The 22,259-nt window shown below is 42.2% G+C and overlaps 1 protein-coding gene across 2 annotated transcripts in view; it reads right to left on the bottom strand.

Annotated features, from left to right (window-relative positions):
* The window catches only part of MAP2K5 (mitogen-activated protein kinase kinase 5), a gene marked incomplete at its 5' end in the record, with an annotated part of 132,505 nt that overhangs the window by 37,949 nt on the left and 72,297 nt on the right, over window positions 1-22,259 (bottom strand). Inside the window, 2 exons of one of the 2 annotated variants that reach the window (XM_083870730.1) lie at window positions 10,680-10,712; window positions 11,577-11,606. In XM_083870730.1, coding sequence (XP_083726856.1) covers window positions 10,680-10,712; window positions 11,577-11,606 — 63 coding nt within the window. The remainder of the gene's footprint in view (window positions 1-10,679; window positions 10,713-11,576; window positions 11,607-22,259) is intronic. The other variant, XM_083870731.1, reaches the window with a different exon arrangement.

Raw genomic sequence — 22,259 nt, 5'->3', positions numbered from 1 at the left:
TTTTTTTCCAAAGAGGAAAAGACAACAATAAATAGGCATAACCAGCCCATTATATTTTTTAATGGTCAATCTCCATCTATTACAATTCAACAGAATAAATCTGCTGGTTTTGCTAATAAGCAAAATATTCCCTGGCTATAAAACCTTTTTTTTTTTTTTTTTTTTTTTTTTTCTCCCCTCTACTTCACTTCCAGATGTTAAATGACAAAATAGACTGAGCTTATTCAATAGGGATGATTTGGAGCTTCTTTACATTAGAGCACAGGAACAGTTTTCTATCCAAACAGATCATCAGTCACATTTCCTTCCTGGAAAAATAGCTCTTGTCACGGAAAGGAATCGAGGTGGGGTCACACGGAGCGGCCCCAACACGGGGATGATTACATCCAATTCCAGAGCAAGATTTAAAATATCATTTCTAATAAAAGCACTCAGCCCTCCTAATGAAAAATCAAGCGACACAAATCCAAGTGTTAGGGAATTCTCCCCGCGACACCGGAGGCTCCGCCGGAGCCCGGCCCAGCCGTGGCCCTTCGCTCCCACACACGTCGTTACCAGCCTTTATTACACAATTCTGATGGCAACAAATTATTTGGAGATCATCTTCATAAATTTTGCATTAAGGTAGCCGTGCCACTACCTGGAATTGATTCAAACCGCTTAAGACACTCAATTACTTTTTAACACTGTTACCCGGTGTAACGACATCGCCGCCGCTTCCCCTCGCCTCCGATGATGCAACATCATTGTAATTGATTCATTTTCTCAATTAAATAAAGCTCCTGTGCTCTCTCCTCTCTGCAATGCCACCGAGACTCCCCACATAGATGGATTACCTCTTTTCTCCCTGCCTTGGATAAATCGCTGCCGAGGCCACGCTCTGCTCCTCCCTTCCCTCCGCACAAAGCTGCAGCCGTATTTTTCAACTTGGGAGCGGGGGCTGAACTTTGCTGTATTTATATTAGACAGATTTTTCACGGCTAAAACCACGGTGTTTACCTTTTTCCCCAGCTCCCATTAGGGGGGCAGCTTCAACCACCATAAAGCAAAAGGGAGCGGCGACAACTTTACGGCCGGGGCTTCTCCTCTTGCCCACAGTTCAGGGAGAAGGGAAGCAAAGCAGCTTTAACTGAGCATTAACAACTGGTTTTAAAAGGGCTCAGCATAAAATGTTCCCTGGTTTTTGCCTCATCCCCTCCGTGCCAGGGTTTTGTGCATTACTGGGAGAGGGGAGGTTTCACTCAGGTTCACCTGGAGGGATCCGGGTGCAGCTCAAAAGCTGCAGAAGTTGGGGATTGTGTTCCTCCCCCCTAAAAAACTTGGGGATTGAGGAGATTGTTTTCCAGGAAGAATTTTAAACAGTGAAAAGTGAAATAGTGACATGAGAAAACCCAGAGTGAAAGGAAGACAATAAAAAAAATAGCAGGAGATGTTTTGGGAGTGTCAAGGAATGATCTGATGACTTGTTGGGACATCCTGTGTCCAGCTCTGGGACCACCCAGCTCCAGGAGAGGCCATGGAGATGCTCCAAGGGTGGAGCCAGGCTGGGAGAGCTGGGAATGTTCACCTGGAGAGGAGAAGGATCCAGGGAATCCTCAGAGCCTTTTCCAGGACCTAAAGGGGCTCCAGGAGAGCTGGAGAGGGACTGGGGACAAGGGGTGGAGGGACAGGACACAGGGAATGGCTTCAGAGTGGAAAAGGGGAAATCTGGTGGGATATTGGGAAGGAATTCCTGGCTGGGAGGGTGGGGAGGGCCTGGGCTGGAATTCCCAGATTTGCTGTGGCTGCCCCTGGATCCCTGGAATGTCCAAGGTGAGGCTGGACAGGGCTTGGAGCAGCCTGGGATGGTGGGAGGTGTCTCTGCCACGGCAGGGATGGAACGAGCTCAACTTTCAGATCCTTTCCCAACTAAACCATTCCAAGACTCCACGACCATTCCCTCTCAGAACAGTCACTTTTATCCTCTCACCACCAAGACTCTCCCTCAGCCCCTCCAGAACATCTCTGAGTCCTGCCCTGCTCATCACCAACACCTCCTGCTCAGGAGCTTTTCCAACCTTTCCAAAAGCAGCTGCAACAGTCTGAATCTGCAGAATTCCCTTTGCTATTTGGTGTTTTCTGTATTTTCTGTGGATTTACCTGCTGCAGGTGACAGAGTTGGATTTGCAGAAATGGGGCAAAGGATCAATAAATCTCATTTAATCAACTCATCATCAGAGTACTTCTCAGGCCATGGAACACCAGTGGAACCTGGACAAACCACTCCATAAAGCACAACCTCCAAAAGTGCTTTTTTTTTCCTTTCCCCGCCCCAAGGTTGGTTAAAAAAATGCCAAAGTTTGTCTCCTGCTTCATCTCCTATTTAATGAATGCCTCTGGTTACGAAAGGCAACTTCTGCCAGACCATCAGGTTATTTTCTGTCTCCATGGAGATCCCTGGGCAGGGAAGGGGCTGAGAAGACCTCTCTCTCTCTCTCTCTCCCATCCCTTCCACATCACAGCCACCAGCACAATCGAGGAAACTCAAATGAATCCACCCCGGGTAACTTGGAGGAGTCACCAGCTCCAGCTTTAATTTTCGCTTTTACTCCCTGGAATTAGGACTTGCCCTGGAGCTCTTGTTTGAGAGATTTGTGGCTGACCCAGGGTTAGATCTTCCCATTGCAGTTAACAAATTTTTCTCTTTACATATATACTGCTTTTCAAGCTCCTGATAGTTGGGTTTTTTTCTTTTAATAGAAAAACCCATCTACCAACAAATCATACAGTTATGATTTTTAAGGGAGGCTTCACACGACAACATTTATTTTTCCTGTGGATTTTAAAAGCAGATGGAAGTTATTTTTCATCTGTACAAATGAGGGTTGGGTTTTAAGATAAAAAAAATAACAGTGTGTCCTACTGATATTAAAGGTAAAGGAATATCTAAATATTCTGGTTTCCATGAGGGCTTCACCACCGTTCCACAATTCCCGTGGAATTAAAGGATGATCTTCAGATATATTTTACAATTTCGTGCAAAATTGCAATTGCTGACACTTCTGCAAGAAGTCAAAGCACCAAACCAGTGAGAACGACCCCCCTAATTTGTTCCTGATATTCTAAATACCCTTCCCCATCCCCATCTGGGGATTTTGCAAATGGCAAACTTCAATCATTGTCACAAAACATTAAAAAAAAAAAAAAGAAAATTATTTTGAAAGAATAATAATAAAAAAATAGACAATTCACAACAACCTTAATATTAAATATATTCTTACAATTATATTAGGCTGCTTTTCCCCGAGGTCTCCAAACAAATTTATATAAAGAGATTATTTCATCCACCATTGAACTGCAGCCACTTCTCAGAGAAATCTCTTTACCAGAGTTTAGAAACACAATTCCACAACGTGGGCATGGAAAGCTCCACACTGTTGGAGGGATTGTGGTGACAATAACTCCTCCCAGCAATAATTTCTACACCAGAGCAGGACCAGAATATCCTGACAACAAATCCCTTGGTCAGCAGGAGTAGGGACAAGGAAATAAAACCCTCAAATTTAGCAAATTGCTGTTGAAAATCTTGGAATTATTTAAGTTGGAAAAGGTCTCCAAGATCACCGAGTCCAATCATCATCACCCCAAAGGGTGTCTGTGGGTTCCCAGCAGCACAAAAAGTGAGAAAGGAGAACAAAGAATGGTCAAACAGGCACCAAATAAAGAAATGGGTTTTGTCCCACCCACACCTTGCTTTGTGTCACCCAAATGACAACAGAGAGGAATTTATTGGACGACATGGAAGAAGGAAAATGAGCATGACTGAGCAAGAAGAAAATCATGGAATCCTCTGAGGGATCCAAACCCCCCAAAAAACGCACAAACACCGTGGTGGGATATCCAGGAAGGACAGGCTGAACCACTGGAGGTGATCCCTCCTCCCTGGGCTGTGGGAACATTCAAAGGAGAACCCCAAGAGTCAGAAATCCCACGAGGAGACCAAAAAAAAAAATGGGATCTCCAGCCTGGAAACAGAGCAAGGACATCACCCCTCCATCATCCATGCACTGTGTTCAATCCTCAAATCCTGCACCATGGAAAACTTTTCCAGGAATAAAACAAGAGGAACAAATCTGAGGAGCTGAGGGTTGAAGAGCAGCAGATGAATTTCCATCAGGATTGTCCCTGCTCCTGACATCCCTGCAAGTCTCTTTTGGCTCAGAAATAAACAGGTAAAATGTTGATTGCTGAAGACTCTCACTTTTTGAGCCATCCAAAAAAAAAAAAAAAATTCAGATCTTCCTCTGAGCAGCTGCAAAATCAGCTGTGATCACTGCAGATGTCACAGCTCCAGGGGCAGCTGAGAGGGAACAACCCAGAGGGATAAAAATTTGGGTTCAGGAGGGGAGTTTTCTACCCAAGCTGAGATGTTGAGGCACCACCATCCTCTCCTGTGTCACCGGACTGGCCTTGGAGGGTTGTGCTGCAATCTGAATTTCCAGGGGATTGGCAGAAGAATGGATGCTTTGGAGATGAGGAAAACACCTGCCTAGACCTCAAAATGATTCACTTCTAATCTGGGGCTGGAGGCTCCTCACTGTGCTGAGCAACCACCACCCAGCAGAGGAGGAGATGACCCTGTGGAAGACGTTCCTCAGCCCCTGGCACAGCCCAAACTGGGATTGCTGTGCCTTTCTCCACAAGTGCCTCACCAGCCCTGAGGAGCAGCAGTTTTTGAGAACCACAGCTCCAAATTGAGCTCTGAGAGCTGCAGCCCTGCCCAGGGAATGGGTAAAGGAGAACTGGATTGTCTCTGGTCATCTCCAGCTCCTGGGAGGAACCTGCTCCTCATCCCGGCCAACGGAGCCTGTTCTGTGGCTGCTCCAGGGTCCCTGGGGTGTCCAAGGCCAGGCTGGAGCACCCTGGGATGGTGGATTGATACGATTTGAAGGTCCCTTCCAACCCAAACCAGTCTTTGATGATGCTAAAATTCCAGTAAATCCAATATTCCCTGGTGGTTCTCCAACCTGAGCCACCCAAACCCTTCCAGCCTCTGGAGCCTCCCTGCCCCAGGAACCTCCAAACCAGGTTTAAGGTCTCATTCAGGCAAGTCAGGAATGGGAATTGGGAGAGGAGTTTCCTTCCAGGGACATCTCCCATCGCACCAGCTCATGGAGGAGATCCTCCTAAAGCTGCAAAAATATCTCTGAAGGGATTTCAGGATTTCATGCAAAGCTGGGGTGGTTTGGGTGGGAAGGGACCTTATGAAGAAATCCTGGAACAAATCAGAGTCTGAGCCCTGCTCCCTCAGACTGCCTGCAATTCTTAGGATTAGAGATTAAAAAATAAAAATCACCTTGAAATCACATTTCAAGATCCCAAGCCACTGTTAAAACATACTATGTTTCTATTAAAACTTATTATAAAATCATTATATTAAAATTTTACTGGTTACCTCCATTTCCACACGTGACCATATTATTTAAACATCAATTTCACGTTAAAAAAAATATCAGGAAGGTTAAGATAAATAAATAATTTTTTTCTCCTTATATTTCAGATTCCTCACAGATTATTTGAAAATTTTTCTAAAATCTCTCAATTTTTCAAACATGAAAGCACCTCTGGAAAAAAAAACAAACTAAATTAAAATTTTACAGCAAGTTTCTAACAAACCAAATTCAAGTTCAAACTTATTTCTGGCTATGGAGGAAAAAAAAATAATAAAGCAAAGAAGTATTTGAAGTAAATTATCAGGAATGATCTATGTGCAACCTATGCTAAGAAATTAGGAAGAGTTTAAAACAATAGCAGATGACTCCAAACACTGCCAGTGATTTCTGGAATATATTATAAAAGCAAAAAAAGATTTGCAGAAATCGATCATATTTAAGATATTACCCAACGATTTCATTCACTATTTTGGCATTAGCATTTGAACAGTGTTTAATGTCTTTTAAATGGTTCGATGTAATGATAGATCTGGAAGACAAAAACATTTCTTCCTTACCAGGAAAAAATGCTGTAAACAACCCTCAATTTATCCTCCCCAAAGAAATGAATGTTTAAAGGATGCTTCTGCCAATGGGAAAAACAACACGAAAATGGTTATTTCGCATCCCAACTTTAACTAAATATTTTTTTTCCCCCCCTTTGACAAGCTGCTTCCATTTAAATGAAAGCAGGGCCGGCTCTGGTCAATAGTATGGATTGCAGAGAACAAAAAGAACCTTAGACCGTGTTAATGCAGGGATCAGAAAGCAGCAACTTCATTTCGAGCCAGGCAATTATTCAGCAAACTAAGATACAGCAAAATAAATCCAGTTTTCCGTGGCAAAGCTGGCACGGGAGCTCTCGGACCCAGAATTAAATCTCACTGGCAGAAATCGCGGCGAGGGCGGAATTTGCTGAGAAAGAGGAGAAAAAACCAAAGGGAGAAAAATGAAATTTCACGAAACCCCTCTCAAGGTTTGGGCTCGGAAATAAAAGAATAACAGTGATAATAATAATAATAATAATAATAATTTTATAAATAATTAGGGTGCTGTCCTGCTGCAGGAAGGAGCAGAGTCTCATTGTCCCCAATCCCCCCCTGGAGCAGCAGCAGCACTGGGGATGCTCCAGCTGAGGATCCAGCCCGGAATATTCTGCATTGTCTCTCTGAGGCTTTTTCAAACGCTGGGAAAAAGTACAAACCTTTCCCTGCCAGGAGGAGCAAGAAGCTGTTTGTTTCTACCGAGGGTGGGTTGTATTTTTTTTTTTAATATTTTTATTTATTTTTTTTTCTCAGGAAGCGAAGCTGCAGCAGGTCCGCAGCGAGTGCTTTTTCCTGGGCTAGAAAATTCCCCGTTAGCCACTTGTGCTTCCTCTGCTGTGGGATTTAAGGAGACCAGGGATATGTCATCATTTTTTCGGACTACCAGCTCTGACAGCCTTGTTTTCCCAGTTTGAGCTCCTGTGCTGGGGGAAAAAGCTGAGATGGAAAAATAAAAATCCCAAAAAATCAAGGGGAAAATCCAATTATGACTAAATCATTCCCTGATTTTTATTTCCCTTTATTTCTCCTGCTGCAAAAATAAACTTTGTAATATAAAAAAAAAAAAGAGGCTTAATTTAAAGGTCTCTTGCTCCCACTGCATTTTGAAGTAAGTTATTTGAGTCCCTGGCTGATCTATTTTAACAAATATCATCTCCCGCGTCCATCATCCCTCCTGTCTTTTTGATCTCTTTTTTTTTTTTTTCCCCCCCTCTACTTATCATGTTCTTTATTTGAAACAGATTTTTAACAGATAATCTCCGCCGTTATAACAATATCTTGCTCGCATTTTATTCAAATAATTCTTAAAAACAGCTTAAAAAGCCGTTTGGAATAACATCAAGCTCTCCATCAATCAAACAGCAAAAAATTCCGCTGGCGGTTGTATAAACATCAGATCAACTCCGACGTCTTCAAGGATTTCAGAGCGAACCATAAAAAACTCCATTAACTTCTGACAAAGAATGCAAATTAATCACAACATGGGGTGAAATGAAATTAAAGGCTCTTTTCTAATCAATGACAAGGCAGGATGAAATATTTGGTGCCGGGATGCTCCCGTTTTTTTTTTTTTTTTTTTGGTGTTTTTATTTTTATTTATTTTTATTTTATTTTATTTTTTATTTTCTCCCCGGTGTGGAAAAAAAACAACGGGGGATTGTCTTTAGCCCTCCCTATCCCTACAGCATTTTGCTTTACAAGTCGCCCCAGCTCCACAAAACACACTAATCATCCGAATCTCAGGTGCATCCAATTTGTTATTCACACTCTCCTGATGCCAAGAAAAAAAGGAAGAAAAAAAAATAAATAATAAAATAAAAAATAAAATAAAAAAAAGCCTGGCGTAGACAGATGCACCGGGAACCTTAAATGACAGTTTTGGCCTCCGGAAGTGCGATCGCTACAGCAAAATCTAGTACAGCCTCCAGGTGAAATGTCTGGAGCTCCATATGGAGCAGGGAAAATTAACAACAAGATGAAAATCGCTGTAGCAGCGGGGAGTCGGAATTTAACAAAAAAAAAAAAAAAAAGGAAAGGAGGAAAAAAATTTAAAAAAAAAAAAAAGGGGGATTATTTTTTTTTTTTTTTTTTTTTTTTAAAAGATGAGGCAAGAGAAGTAATAAATTAATGGGGTGTGAAAACATTCAAAGCTTTACAATACCAGGGGCAGTATTTGCTCAGATTTGAGGGGGGAGCAGCAGGACGGGAAGGGGGAGCACGGGGTGGAATGAGGGGTGGGAATTTTTTTGGTGCTTTTTCTTCAAAAAAAAATTTAAAACAACCCCAATCAGGTAATTTTCATCTAATTTATTAAGAGAAGGCTGGGATTGTATTTTTTTGAATTTAAAAGTCTCTTAAATACAGTGGTGGTGGTGAGTTCTGCCTGCTCCTTTGGAATATTCCCCCAATGGATGCCCCATCCTTTTCACACTCTGCTTTGGAGAAAGTTTCACTACAAGCCCAGAATATTTCCTGGGCAATTATTTTAATTTCTCTTAAATTGCATTATCATTAAACAAGTCATCATGGTTTTATTCTGAGACTGAATCTCTGAGATCCCCTGGAAGGTTTGTTTGGATCTTTGGGGTTCCAATCTCAAATTTAATTAAATATTCAAGGTGCCAGGGCTTTTTTGGGGTATCTGGATTTTCTTTCCAGTTGTTGGTGGAAAATCAAAATAATGTAAATTAAGGTGAAACTTTTAAAGGGAAATTTAAAACTTATTTTCCTTCGATCCCTAAAAAAGCTGGATGGGTTATGGACCAGCACCTTGGTAAAGGGGTTTCCTTCTTTTTTTTTTTTAATGCTTATGTAGAAAATAAGTTTATTCAAGAGTATTTCTTATTAATCAACAGAGTTGTGGAAATAAATCCAGGGTGAATTTGCCCTTAAACACTTCAGTTGGTACCCCTGGAAAATCCTACCAGCATCGCTCCCTCCCGCTTCCAAAGGGACTTTTACATTTCACAAAAGAACATTCCCCGACCACGACAGGAAAATCAACACCAAAAGAATGAAATGCACCAAAAATTCTGATTTTAAACTCAATTTTTAGGCTGAAGAGCTTCCTGTGCAAAGTTTTTAGAGCGGAAAAGGCGGTTCTGAGCATCAGTTTGTTATTTCCCTGCTCAGATCGTTCCCTTTTGCTGTTAGATGGTGAATGTGAGGATTATATTCTGTATATTGAGCAAAAAAAAATGAAATTAGAGTTAATAATTATATATTAACTCCAAGCACAGCCATAAGGAACTTTACTGACACAGCAGTTCCTCAAAATAAGACTTAATTGTAAAGATTAAATGATGATTAATAAATCAGCAAAATAAATACTTATAAAAGATGTGGGGAATGAGAAAGGGGGAAGCCCTGACACCAAAATATCCCACTCAAGGCCAGGAAATGAAATAATCATCCTTTAGTTTTCCAGGCAGATTGCAGGATGTCCTGGATTTCCACACTGCAGTGATTTCCCCCTATAAATCTTCTTCATTTAAACTGGCTTTACACACACCATTTATCTGCGTCTCAAAAAATAAAGAAGGAAGAAAAATAAAATATACATTTTTGTGCAGCTGCAGCTGGAGACAAACATCCATTGGCAGGAAATTTCAGGTGTTCTCTGGCCCACCTGGCCACACTCTCCATTTTCACAGGGAAGAGACCTGAAGATATTCAGGAATAAATTTGGAACCACATTTGTGTTTAACTTCATTCCTTGAAGTGAGGAGGAATTAACTCAAGGAATGAGCAGAATCAGGCCCTCACTAGGAAAATAAAGAGATTAAAAAAAAAAACCAACCTATTTATTATCCCCCTAATCAAAGAAGGTTTCTAAGTGTTCTCCTCTGCCCAGCAAACGCCTAAAATTCATAAATTCCCATAAAATCCCCTCTGAAAAGCAGATGCTCGAAAATCTTAATAGCCACATTTTAAAGTTTCACCTCCTCGGCTGTTTTGCATTAAAAAATATATACAATTTCATGGACTGCTGCCTTGCCAAATATTCTTTTACAAACCCGAGCCGCTTTTTAATTAGAACTGCAAAAAAACCATCTTCAAACTTCGCCGTTCGCTCCCGGCTCAGGGAGATGTTCCTGCCTGGAACCACGTGGAATGAATGTCCACGTTCCAACCTCCTTTCCCCATGCTCTGACAGGTCCACGAGGTTTATTTCAAATAAATATTTCAATTAAATTTATTTTAAATAAATAAAGCCCTTCATTGCTTTGAAAATCCACAATCAGTGAGGTCCCCATGAGTGGAGGATGCTCCAACACAAGAGTTTCTTTTCCAATCCTCTCCTCCTCCGAAACCACATTTAAAATCCAGATAAAATATATTCCAAGCCTATTCTGTTAATGGTGCCAGCGAACGAACAAAACAAAACAAAACAAAAACAAACAAAGTGAAAAAAAAAAAAATCAGAATTATTTCCAGCCAGGCAAAAAAAACCTTCCCAAGTCTGTAAAAGTGTCAGGAGAATTTGCTTAAAAACAGCTTCTAAAAACGGGAGAGGGAATGAGTCCCAGCCTATTATTCAATAACCATGTTTGTGAGGCATCTGCATAATCTAACCATGCATAAATTAGTATGTGTATTACAACAGTTATTTGCATAATAATAGCAAGTTAATAGATGCTTAAAGAGCACAGACCAACACCACCTTTAAATCAGACGTGCCTCCAGGCACTGCGAGCTGTAGAGACCAAGATGCAGAGAACAGTCTTCATAAAACATATGAAAACATTAAAAAAAACCACATTCAAATAATTCATTTTAGTCCCTGGACACTTCACTTTTTTTTTTTTTTTTTTTTTTTTTCCCTTTTTCTCCCCGGAAAGAATAATTGGAGGAAGTGCTGAACAGTTTGTTCCTGTGAATTCTAACATCCATCTCGAGATGAGAATTTCAAGCAATTGTCAGAGCCAGTCCTGGGTTTGTTTTGTTCAGAGCTTCGTGGGGTTTTTTGGTGTAAAAAAGTAAAATATTCCGTGGTGAGGCAGAGCTCAGCATCCACCCAACCATTGCCACTGGAATGGGAAGAGTTTGACCAGCAGCTTCAGGTGGAAACTTAGAAAAATACCAGTATTTACATAAAATATTAATATTAACTCCTCTTAAAAGGAAGAATCTGAAGCTGCCTTAAATATTCCATTCACATTCTATTTTTGAGAAGATTTTTTAGACCATCGTGCCATTATTCAAAATAGGAATTGAAAATTAAATGATAAAAAAAGGAGCAGATACAAAACCAAAAAAAAAATGGTGTAAAGATTGGATTATTTTTTTCATCTCCCAACAAAATGAACAAGATTAACACCATCATAATTATCATTGTCTCCACGGAAAGAAAATGTAGAGTTTAGGAAAAGAGAGGGGGCCAAAAAAAAAGAAAAAAAAAATCAATAGAGACTTCTAAATGACTCCTTCCAGCTCCCACTTTTCAATTTAACAGGACAGATTTATTTGTATGTGGCTCAAATGTTCACAATTGCTCTCTGCACCTTCATACATAGGAATGAATGTCACAGTGGCAAACAGCAGTAATGAACAATCTTACCTGAGGATATGGAAACCTCCCAAGAGCAAGCTGGGAAAGGAAATAATATTTGTCTAGTTATAGAGATTTGCATGGAGGGCACATTTCCTTCAAGAGAGAAAAGTACTCAACTCTCACGATGGTAGGAATTGGGGAAATGGCAAAAAAAAAAAAAAAAAAAGGGATTTTAAAACACAAAGAGCTGTATTTAGAATGGGTCCCCCACAACTATCATTTTTCCCAGAATTTCCCAGAAAATTTCTCTTTTTGTCTCACTCAGTGGCACCATTTGGTGCCCAAATTTGGGCACATTTTCCTCAAGAGAGAAAAGTACTCAACTCTCACGATGGTAGGAATTGGGGAAATGGCAAAAAAACAAAAAGGGATTTTAAAACACAAAGAGCTGTATTTAGAATGGGTCCTTCATAACCATCAACCCTCATTTTCCCCAAGATTTCTGGGTTTCTCCAGCCTTTTTGTCTCCTTCAGTGACAAATTTGATGCCCAAATTTGGGCACATTTCCCTCAAGAGAGAAAAACTCTCAACTCTCACCTGGTAGAAATTGGGGGAATGGCAAAAAAGGGATTTTAAAACACAAAGAGCTGTATTTAGAATGGGTTCTTCATAACCATCACCCCTCATTTTTCCTGGGATTTCCCAGAAAATTTCTCTTTTTGTCTTCCCCAGTGCCACCATTTGGTGCCCAAATTTGGGCACATTTTCCTCAAGAGAGAAAAGTACTCAACTCTCACGATGGTAGGAATTGGGGAAATGGCAAAAAAAAAAAAAAGGGATTTTAAACCACAAAGAGCTGTATTTAGAATGGGTCTCTCACAACCATCTCCTCTCGTTTTTCCCAGAATTTCCCGGAAAATTTCTCTTTTTGTCTTCCCCAGTGCCACCATTTGGTGCCCAAATTTGGGCACATTTCCTTCAAGAGAGAAAAACTCTCAACTCTCACCTGGTAGAAATTGGGGAAATGGCAGAAATGGCAGAAAAGGGATTAAAATACGAAGAGCTGTATTTAGAATGGGTCCTTCATAACCATCAACCCTCATTTTCCCCAAGATTTCTGGGTTTCTCCAGCCTTTTTGTCTCCTTCAGTGACAAATTTGATGCCCAAATTTGGGCACATTTCCCTCAAGAGAGAAAAACTCTCAACTCTCACCTGGTAGAAATTGGGGGAATGGCAAAAAAGGGATTTTAAAACACAAAGAGCTGTATTTAGAATGGGTTCTTCATAACCATCACCCCTCATTTTTCCTGGGATTTCCCAGAAAATTTCTCTTTTTGTCTCCTTCAGTGACAAATTTGATGCCCAAATTTGGGCATATTTCCCTCAAGAGAGAAAAGCTCTCAACTCTCATGATTGGATTGTAGAAATTGGGGAAATGGCAAAAAAGGGATTTTAAAACACAAAGAGGTCCCTCACAACCATCACCCCCCAGGATTTCTGGGTTTCTCCAGCCCTTTTTTCCCCCTCAGTGACACCATTTGATGGCCAAAGTTCCCCAGGAATGGAAATGGAAGCAGTTCAGGCTCAGGAGGGAGGCCCAGGCAGTGCCCTCTGCTGATAAATTATCTGTGCTGAGCTCCCAACTCCCCAAGTCCTCCCTGAACTGGCTCAGGGTAAAATCTGGGTTACAGAGATGAGCCCACAGCACCCACAGAGAAACATCATCTTTCCTCCACATCTGCTTTTTCAGGATATTTGACTCTATTTGCTGTTTTATAAGTCAATTTAAGCATTACAAAGTAATCCCCAAATCAGGATTTTTATGGATATTGTAGTGGCCATAACTAATAAACATTTCAAGAGAAATCCTTTGTCCTAGGCAAAGGAAAAATGGGCAAATCCTTTTCCAAGAGAAATCCTTTCTCCCACTCTGTGGGAAACCTTGGGAACAATTCCAGCAGATCACAGCTGTGTGGGGTTATTTTGTCTGCTTTTCAATGAAGTTTTCATGGTTAAAATCATGGAATCTTTTGGAAAAGCCCTCTCAGACCATGGAATCCAACCATCCCCAGCACTTCTAAAGCCACCACTGACCACATTCCCAAATCCCACGTGCACAGAGCTGTTAAATCCCTGCAGGAATGGGAGTCCACCAGCTGTGCCAGGGCTTGAGAACCCTTTCCATGAAGAATTTTTCCCTGATAATCTAAATTTAACTTCCTCTGGCACACCCAGGCCAGCTCTGGTGTGTTTTTCTGGTTGTGTCACACAAGCTTTGAGAATCCTCCCGTTACCAACTCCAGAGAGGAAGGCCCAGCACAGAGGTGATGGATGCAGTGAAATCATGGATTTCCCAGCTGGATAAACTCATTATATCCCCACCAAATACAACATATCCTGAGCAAACAGCAATGCTGAGGGCTCTGAGCCACTGTGGCACCCACAGCGAGGGACAAGGACAGCAGGGCTGGGCACAGGCACTGCCAGCACTGACACCTGAGCCCCGGGGATACCTGACCTGGCCAGATTGCAGCTGCCCACAGGTGAAATTTCAGCCTGATGGAAGCACAGGATTCTCCTGAGGATAAAGACCAGGCACAGCCAGAGCTGCAGGGAGGTGGGGAAGGAGCACCAGGCATCCCTGAGCCTCAGCAGCTCGGGAAGGAGGCACAGATGGGGCTCTCCCTGCAATTCCAGCTGTTCTCCAACCCCAGCAGAGTTCAGCCTTTGGCCTGGGAGCCTCAGCAAAAGCAGAAAAGTTCTGCCAGATCTCACAAACCCAGAGTGGGGCCCAGAGCGTTTGTGTGAGAGAGATGAAACCATTTCTTTGGGGGGCTGCTGCTAAATGAAGCTTTCACAGTATTGACTTCAAAAGTCTTGTCCTGGAGCTTCTCCAAGGGCTGGAATTCCTCTGGAGCCAGGCTGGGAGAGCTGGGAATGTTCCCCTGGAGAAGGGAAGGATCCAGGGAGAGCTCAGAGCACCTTGGAGGGCCTAAAGGAGCTCCAGAAGAGCTGGAGAGGGACTGAGGACAAGGGATGGAGGGACAGGACACAGGGAATGGCCTCAGAGTGGAAAAGGAGAGATTTAGATGGATTTTGGGAAGGAATTGTTCCCCAGAAGGGAAGGGAGGCCCTGGCACAGGGGCACAGAGAAGCTGTGGCTGCCCCTGGATCCTGGAATGCCCAAGGCCAGGGTGGATGAGGCTTGGAGCAGCCTGGGATGGTGGAAGGTGTCCCTGCCCAGATGATCTTGAAGGTCCCCTCCACCCCAAAGCATTCCAGGAATTCCCTGACCATTCCCATCTCAGGAAAGTCACTGGGCTCACTCCCACGGTGAGTGTGATGCTCAGAATTAACCATTAAGTTAAAATGCTGCTACAGAGTTAAACAAAGACCTTTCATTTTCTGCTGTGGACCAGGGGCTACTAAAACACATCCTTTATCACCTTCTCCTCTTTTTGGAGCACCACTCTCCTCTCCCAGGCAGACATCTGAGCTCCTGAGGAGCTGCGCCAGCCTGGAAATAAACCCATAAATGCCTGACAGTTTTCCCCTAAATTCAGATTTTTTTCACTGAAGAGCAGTGAAAAACTCCAGACAGAACAAGCAGGTAATGATGGTTCTGGGCACAGAGCACCGTCCTGCAGATGTTATTTAAGAAAAACAATCACTGCCTCGATGATGACTCCAAACAAAGCATTTCCATTCCCACTGACCACTCCAAGCCTCAGCAGGGTCTCCCAGGCAGCAGAATAATTGAGCAAAGAGCCAAATATAAGTACAGGGTGAATAAATGGAGCACTGAAAGACCCTAAAATGAACCAGCAACAAGTTTTTTTTGGGGGTGGTTAAAAAAGAAACATTTCTCAGTGAAGCTGAGAGCTGCAAACACAAGGCAGGAGCAGCTCCTGCAGTGCCACTCCTGCATCCCCTGCACCACCACTGCATCCATCTGCTCACATCCCCTCCCCTGCAAGATTGTCAAGGTATTATAAATTAAGAAACTTAGCAAAGAGTCTGTAATCTTCCCCGAAATAGCCTGCAGATATGTCACTGTACTAAATGTGTTTCAGATTTAATGAAGCTTTAATGTCCTTTTTAATTTTGCCTGTTTCTGTATCACCAGGGGTCGAGCGAGGCAATCAGCACTCGAGAGGGTGGTTTGGTTTAAAACTAGGGAAAAAACTCATTTGCTTATGAGTTGCACTGTATTTTCTTAATTAAATTTACTAAGTAAAACGGTTTAAGTTCAGCCAACCAGTGACCTCTGGGTGTAGATTTAGATTCATAAAAAAGTGTCACAGTTAAAGTAAGATAAAAAAAAAATTTAAAAAAAAAGGCCCAAACAACAAACAGATGAGAGATTCACTAAAGGGAATTTCAAATTATTATTTGTCTCAAGGAAGTTACAGGAACCTGAGGAACAAGCCCAGTGCAGGATGGAAAAACCAAAAACTACCAAATGAACACACTGTCCAAAACTTCTCTGCATTTCAAGGATGAAACTCCAGAATTTGCAACTCTTTTAAGGTATTTTTAACAAAAATATAATGTTTCAATATAAATTATTTGGGTTTGGGAACTGATCAGTGTTTTATGTCTGGATATTGAGGAGGGAAGGCCTGAAATTCAGGGAGATGGTTCCCATTTCCCCATGGATCTCTTCCTAATGGTTGGATTTGATGATCTTGAGCTCTTTTCCAACACAACAACTGTAAAAACCTTCATTTTCAAAAGCACAGTGAATTGCAATGGCAGAATGGTGTGGAAGTAGAAATAAAAAAGGGATCACTCACTAAAAATTATACCAGGAAAACCCTTTCTCACTCCATTTCACCTCGGAGCAGCTACATGGAGGAGATTTTTGGAGTATGGTTTTTAAAACAATCACTTTTTCAAACCCAGAAGCAGCTCAGGGAGATTGTGTCCTGAGAAAGAACCTTCCCCAAAGCCTGGGCAGGGCATGGATGGGTGAGATGCACCATCAGATTTCAAACCAGTACTGGATAAACTGAGAAATAATCCCAGATTATGAAATATCAGAGTGTTATTATATTAGTCAGTGAATATACTGATTTTTACCAAACTATCAAAAAAAATTATTAAAAAAAAATCTAAAATTCAAATTATCAAGTGTTGATTCAGGAAAAACCTCCAGACTGACCACCACAAATAGGGCTGGAAAGCAACTGAAACCTGTTCTCAACCACACTTAAATGAACCCAAAATTCACATCACTTGTTGAAATAATATAATTTGCCATTTCAGAACTGAAAAAAGGGAAATCCAGAAATCGACCCCTTACAAATCACTCCCTCCAGCCTCACTTCTTCCTTGCCTGCTGCACGTTGTGAATAAAATCACAGCAGCAGCTCTGTCTGGATTCCTGTTTGGAAAGTGGCTGAGGGAAGGAAGTTCAAAACATATTTTTAGGACACTCAGGCAATAAAGTTCCCCCCACTTAGATTATTGTCGATGTTGTGCAAGTTGTTTTTTAATTTACAGTTACACTGGAGAGCACGGGCTGCTTTTATTCTTAATTTAGGCACATTCCATGTTTCTCAGCATAACTGCAAATTGAAAATAAGCGCCGGCAATATCGCCGGTGACGGAGCTGAAGGAGGACTTTATAGTCTGAAATGTTGGAAAATTTGTTCTTAATTACCTCGTGCACATTTTACACAATTAAATTTCCATCCCAGGATTTTGCATTTAGATTGTGCACCGCAGTTAAACCCTCATTTTCTGGAGGAGCAGCCGCCGCTCTCCAACTTTGCAAAGCAGACTTAACTACTGGATAACACAAAATTCCCCAGGTGAAATTTCATTCCAACACCAATTTATACATTCCTAGATAGATGGGCTTCAAATCACCTGAAACTCTGCAGGGTATGGACCTTAATAAATATTAAATACCTCAAAAAACTACTCCGAGGTTTTTCTTCTCCTCCTAATATCAATTTCGTTTGTCCTCTTATTGCGGAGGGTTGGTTTTTAAAAAAAAAATAAAAAAAATAAAAAATCCGAAAGGATATAACAGCAATTTAGCAGAGTTAAAGTGCTTCTGAGGTTAAACTGACAACAAAGAGGAACAGAAACACAAAGCATCTTGAAGTAGGGTTTCAATTAAATGTGCAGGATTTAGTAATGCAGGGCCCCGACAAAAAAAAAAAAAAAAAAAAAAAAAAAAAAAAAAAAAAAAAAAAAAAAAAAAAAAAAGAGAGAGGAAATAAAAAAAAAAAAAAAAGAGTTACAAATTAATTTAATCTTCTGCCTATAGTTTGCAGCTGCACTCCAAAGTGTCTGGGGCTTAAGAACAAAGCCTTGCAAGGCCTGGGAGTGAGGAAAGCTTCAATTTTTAATGTATAAGGCCATTAGCTGATAACTTGTGGAATCTGCGACCCCTGCGGAGGGGCAGGAGCGGCAACGGAGACGGATGAAGTGACAGATTTGTTGTTGGTGGCCAGGGCTGGGAGGGGGGAAGGTTATTACCACCACCAGAAAAATGCCCTAATAACCTTTGGGACATTCCTTGGCTTGAGCAGATGAGTTCCAGCTCCGTCTTGATGTAAAAAAAAAAAAAAAAAAAAAAAGATATTAAAAATCAAAGCTTAATTCGCCTTAATTAAAGATAATTAGTTTCACTTTGACTTCTTTTAAATATGAACTATAGCAAATGCACTGGCAGCTCAAGGCTGCAGACAATCAGGGTTAAATTGCACATTTGTGCCTGGCCACAAATCCTGGATATTACCAGGCTTTTACTGCTGCATCTTCAAAGGTGACGCCGGGGATGGAAACGCCTCTTCCAAAGGGACAAAGGTGGGCCAGGGCTTTGCAGGGAAATTGTCAGCAGCAAAATCTCCACAAGTGCTCCATGAGGGTTAATTTGATTCTTTGTTGGAGCAGAGAGGATTCTTGCTTGGTTTAAATTCGGTCCAAAAAGGGAGAAATGGGTTAAATGTGGCTGTGCTGGTGGAAATGCAGCTCTTCTCCATCTCTAATGGAGGGAGGGCTCATCTGCCAACACAGGCAATGAAATCATGGGAAAAGGCAGGGAAACTTCCTCATTTTTTGGCTTTTTAAAAGAAGAAACAACCATAGAGTAAGAATAGGAAACAATACATTGAGTGATAGAATTTGGGAACGGTTTGGTAGAAAGGACCTTTTAAAGACCCTCTAATCCATCCCACCATGGGCAGGGACACCTTCCCCTATCTCAGGCTCCTCCAGGTCTTGTCCAACCTGGCCTGGGACGTTCCAGGGCCTCTCCACCCTCACACATAAATAAAAACATATATAACATATCCTGTTACATACATTAAACAACCTTAAATACAAAATACCCCATTCCCAACACCCACAGCCGATGTCATCCCTTAATTGTCCCCCCAGCCTTTGGGTGGAGAACTGGATTATTTATTTCCCTGCCCACGGTGGCCTAAGAGCAATTGCTGAGCAACAATGATCCATCGAGGTCTCAACCCGTGCAAACTGTACCTAAACTTCCACTTTATTGCAGCTTAGTTCACAATCTTCACCTAATATAGGGTTACATCCCAGTGCAGCAGGCGGATAAATCATCCTGGAATATTACTCTGGCTAAGTTTAGCTGGGAGTGGAGCATATGTGCTTCCGAGTCACTGAAGCACAGGCCCATAAAATACACTAATTACTGGAAGTTCTGGTCACTGAGTGATTGATAGCGCTCTGCCAGGCAACTTCCCCAGCTCCAGCTCGTGTGAGGGGCCTCCCCCAGCACACAGCAATTATTAATTCATGACCCAACCCTCAGGCATTGCTCCCTCCACTCCTGATCCCACCAGCACCAGGCTGGACGTTGTCTGTCCCCGGCCCGATGTGTGATGGAGGTGGGAGAGGAATCTGGGGGAATTGCTTGGAGAAATCACCCAAAAATAGCTCCAGGGGAAGAAAAAATAAAAATATAGGCCAGCTTTTTTTTAATTTTTATTTTTATTTCCCCCCAAGAAGGAGTTTGTGAAGTGCATCATTGTGCAAGGAATGGCTGAGAGTCCATAAAATATTCCTGCAGGAGAAGGATCCGGGTTGCTGAGAGGGCTGTGCACGTCACAGCTCCTCCTGCCTGACTTGTCACCAAGTCACCAACATCACACACCACAGTCCTGAGGACTTGTCACCAAGTCACCAACATCACACACCACGGTCCTGTGGCCCTGATCTTTCTCAGCCTTCTGATGTTTGCATTTTTCTAGTGGAGTTTCTCACAGATTTTCATATAAGCAAAGTGATGTTATTGTCACTCTCCTTCTTGTTTATCATTCCTCTCTTGAGGAGGGACATTTGATGGACTTCCAGTTTGACCAGTGTGGTTAAAGAAGTAACAACCTCATTGTCCAATCCATAATCATTGTCCAAAATCTATATAAACCAAAGGATAAAAATAAACTTCTCTCTTTTTACCCTGATGACTTGACTGCGTGCGTGTCATTCATTTCATGTCCCTAAAACCTGACAGCAACAAGGTGAGGCTCACTGCAATAACACCACCAAAGGTGAGGCTCACTGCAATAACATCACCAACAAAAAGCAGTTTTTATGTCCTTGCTTTCCTTAATCCTAAAGGGAAAGTGTTACTTTTCCTCCACTGCTATGACTTGAGGCTGTTTCTTCCAGACCCCTACAAAAATCAAGCTGTACCACCAAGATTTGGGTTTTAGATCCTTCCTTCACGACCTCTGATCACAGAATCCTTTATGTTGGAGGAGAAGACCTTGAAGAGCATCAAGTCCAACTATTGCCACCACCAAACCCCGTCCCTCAGCACCACAACTGCACCCCTGGTTTAGATAAGGGGGTGACTGATCAAAGAGCACCCACAGATCAGTGAAATGCACCCTGCAGAACCTCCCTCAGATCACCTCACAATCCTGACCCTGAACCATTTTCACTTCCAAGGTGATGAGAAGTGAACTGATCCCACATTTTAGACTCCTCAGAGGAGATTTGAAAGCTCCCCTCCTCAACCAGAGTCCTGACACCAGTTTTTTAACCTCCCCTCCTCAACCAGAGTCCTGACACCAATTTTTTAATCTCTTCTCCTCAACCAGAGTCCTGACACCAGTTTTTTAACCTCCCCTCCTCAACCAGAGTCCTGACACCAATTTTTTAACCTCCCCTCCTCAACCAGAGTCCTGACACCAGATTTTTAATCTCCCCTCCTCAACCAGAGTCCTGACACCAGATTTTTAATCTCCCCTCCTCAACCAGAGTCCTGACACCAATTTTTTAATCTCTTCTCCTCAACCAGAGTCCTGACACCAGTTTTTTAACCTCCCCTCCTCAACCAGAGTCCTGACACCAGATTTTTAACCTCCCCTCCTCAACCAGAGTCCTGACACCAATTTTTTTATCTCCCCTCCTCAACCAGAGTCCTGACACCAGTTTTTTAATCTCCCCTCCTCAACCAGAGTCCTGACACCAATTTTTTTATCTCCCCTCCTCAACCAGAGTCCTGACACCAATTTTCTGCAGTTAAACATCCTCCAGACTGAAGTGCTTTTAGCAGAGCTGCTTTCCTTGGAGCATCCTCTTCATCTTTCTCCTCTCTGTGGGCTGAGTGAGCTCTTCTCCAGCTCCCCCTGTGCCCCCAGCCCCAGTGGGATGAAGAGTGTGAGCTCCAGCACTCTGACAATGCTCAGGTGTGCTTGAAGTAACGAGGGGAGGCTCATTTGTTGGGTAATTTGTGTTTTCCCGTGGCTGGGAATGCACACAACCAACTGAAAATGCCTCATCACTTCTGAAGAGGTTGCTAAGAACCCTTGAAAAGCTCTTGCAAAGACACAGCTACTGAGGGCTCTGGTCACCAAACACTCAAAATTCTCAGTCTGGGAGTTTGAAGAACTAATATTAAGCTAATATTAAAACTGATGCACAAACACCTTTTCTCTGGGGGAGACAACAGGGATAATCTCTGTAAGAAAATCTGATTTTCCAAGGAGACCTGGAACACAGAGGACAGTGGAGAGCAGAGACCAGGATGGCCAAGCACAGGAACTTCTACTTCCAAAATTAACTTGTTTTTGGGCATTAGCAAATTGCTTTCACTTCCTGAATGTAAATATGACACCAGCTCTATGTGGAGATAAAATGATAAATATTACACAATCCCAGGATTGGTTTGGGAAGGACCTTAAAGTTCGTTTTTCATGGGCAGGGAACCTTCCACTACCCCAGGCTGCTCCAAACCCATCCTTGATGCTGCCATTAAACCCCAATCAGATGGATTTTATCCTCCTTTGGATGGTTTAAAATTCACTTGTGGATCAGAGCCAGGGGAAGGTGGGATCAGAGTCACATTGGAGAGGAACAAGAAATATTGAGCAATTGAATTTCTTGTCCCGTGCAGGACACGGCTCTTGGAGAGAGGGAAAGGCTTCCAGGGCTCACTCAGCCCAGCCCAGGCTGCCTGGGTTTTATGGCTGAGTTATAAACCCTGGAAAAAACAGCTTTGAGAAATGAAAATGCTGACACAGTGTTCAGTGTAGTGACAGCAATGGCACGGGTTTAAATTGAACTTGCTTTGTCAAGCTGAGAGCACTTAAATAAAACACGGGGAAAACCTCGTGGAAACACACAAACTATTGGTGAGGGAACACTTTTTAAACAGTCTTGCCAGGTTATGGATTAAATTCCACTCCCTTCAGAAAAAAAAATCCTGAAGGGGGAAAGCAAACTCAAAAAAAATGAAGTAACAAAAATATAATAA

Source organism: Zosterops lateralis (assembly GCF_965231275.1).
Source record: "Zosterops lateralis genome assembly, chromosome: 13".
NCBI classification, from domain to species: Eukaryota; Metazoa; Chordata; class Aves; order Passeriformes; family Zosteropidae; genus Zosterops; species Zosterops lateralis.
Note: the sequence above shows the minus strand (reverse complement) of the source record. Positions and strands in the feature narration are given on the sequence as shown.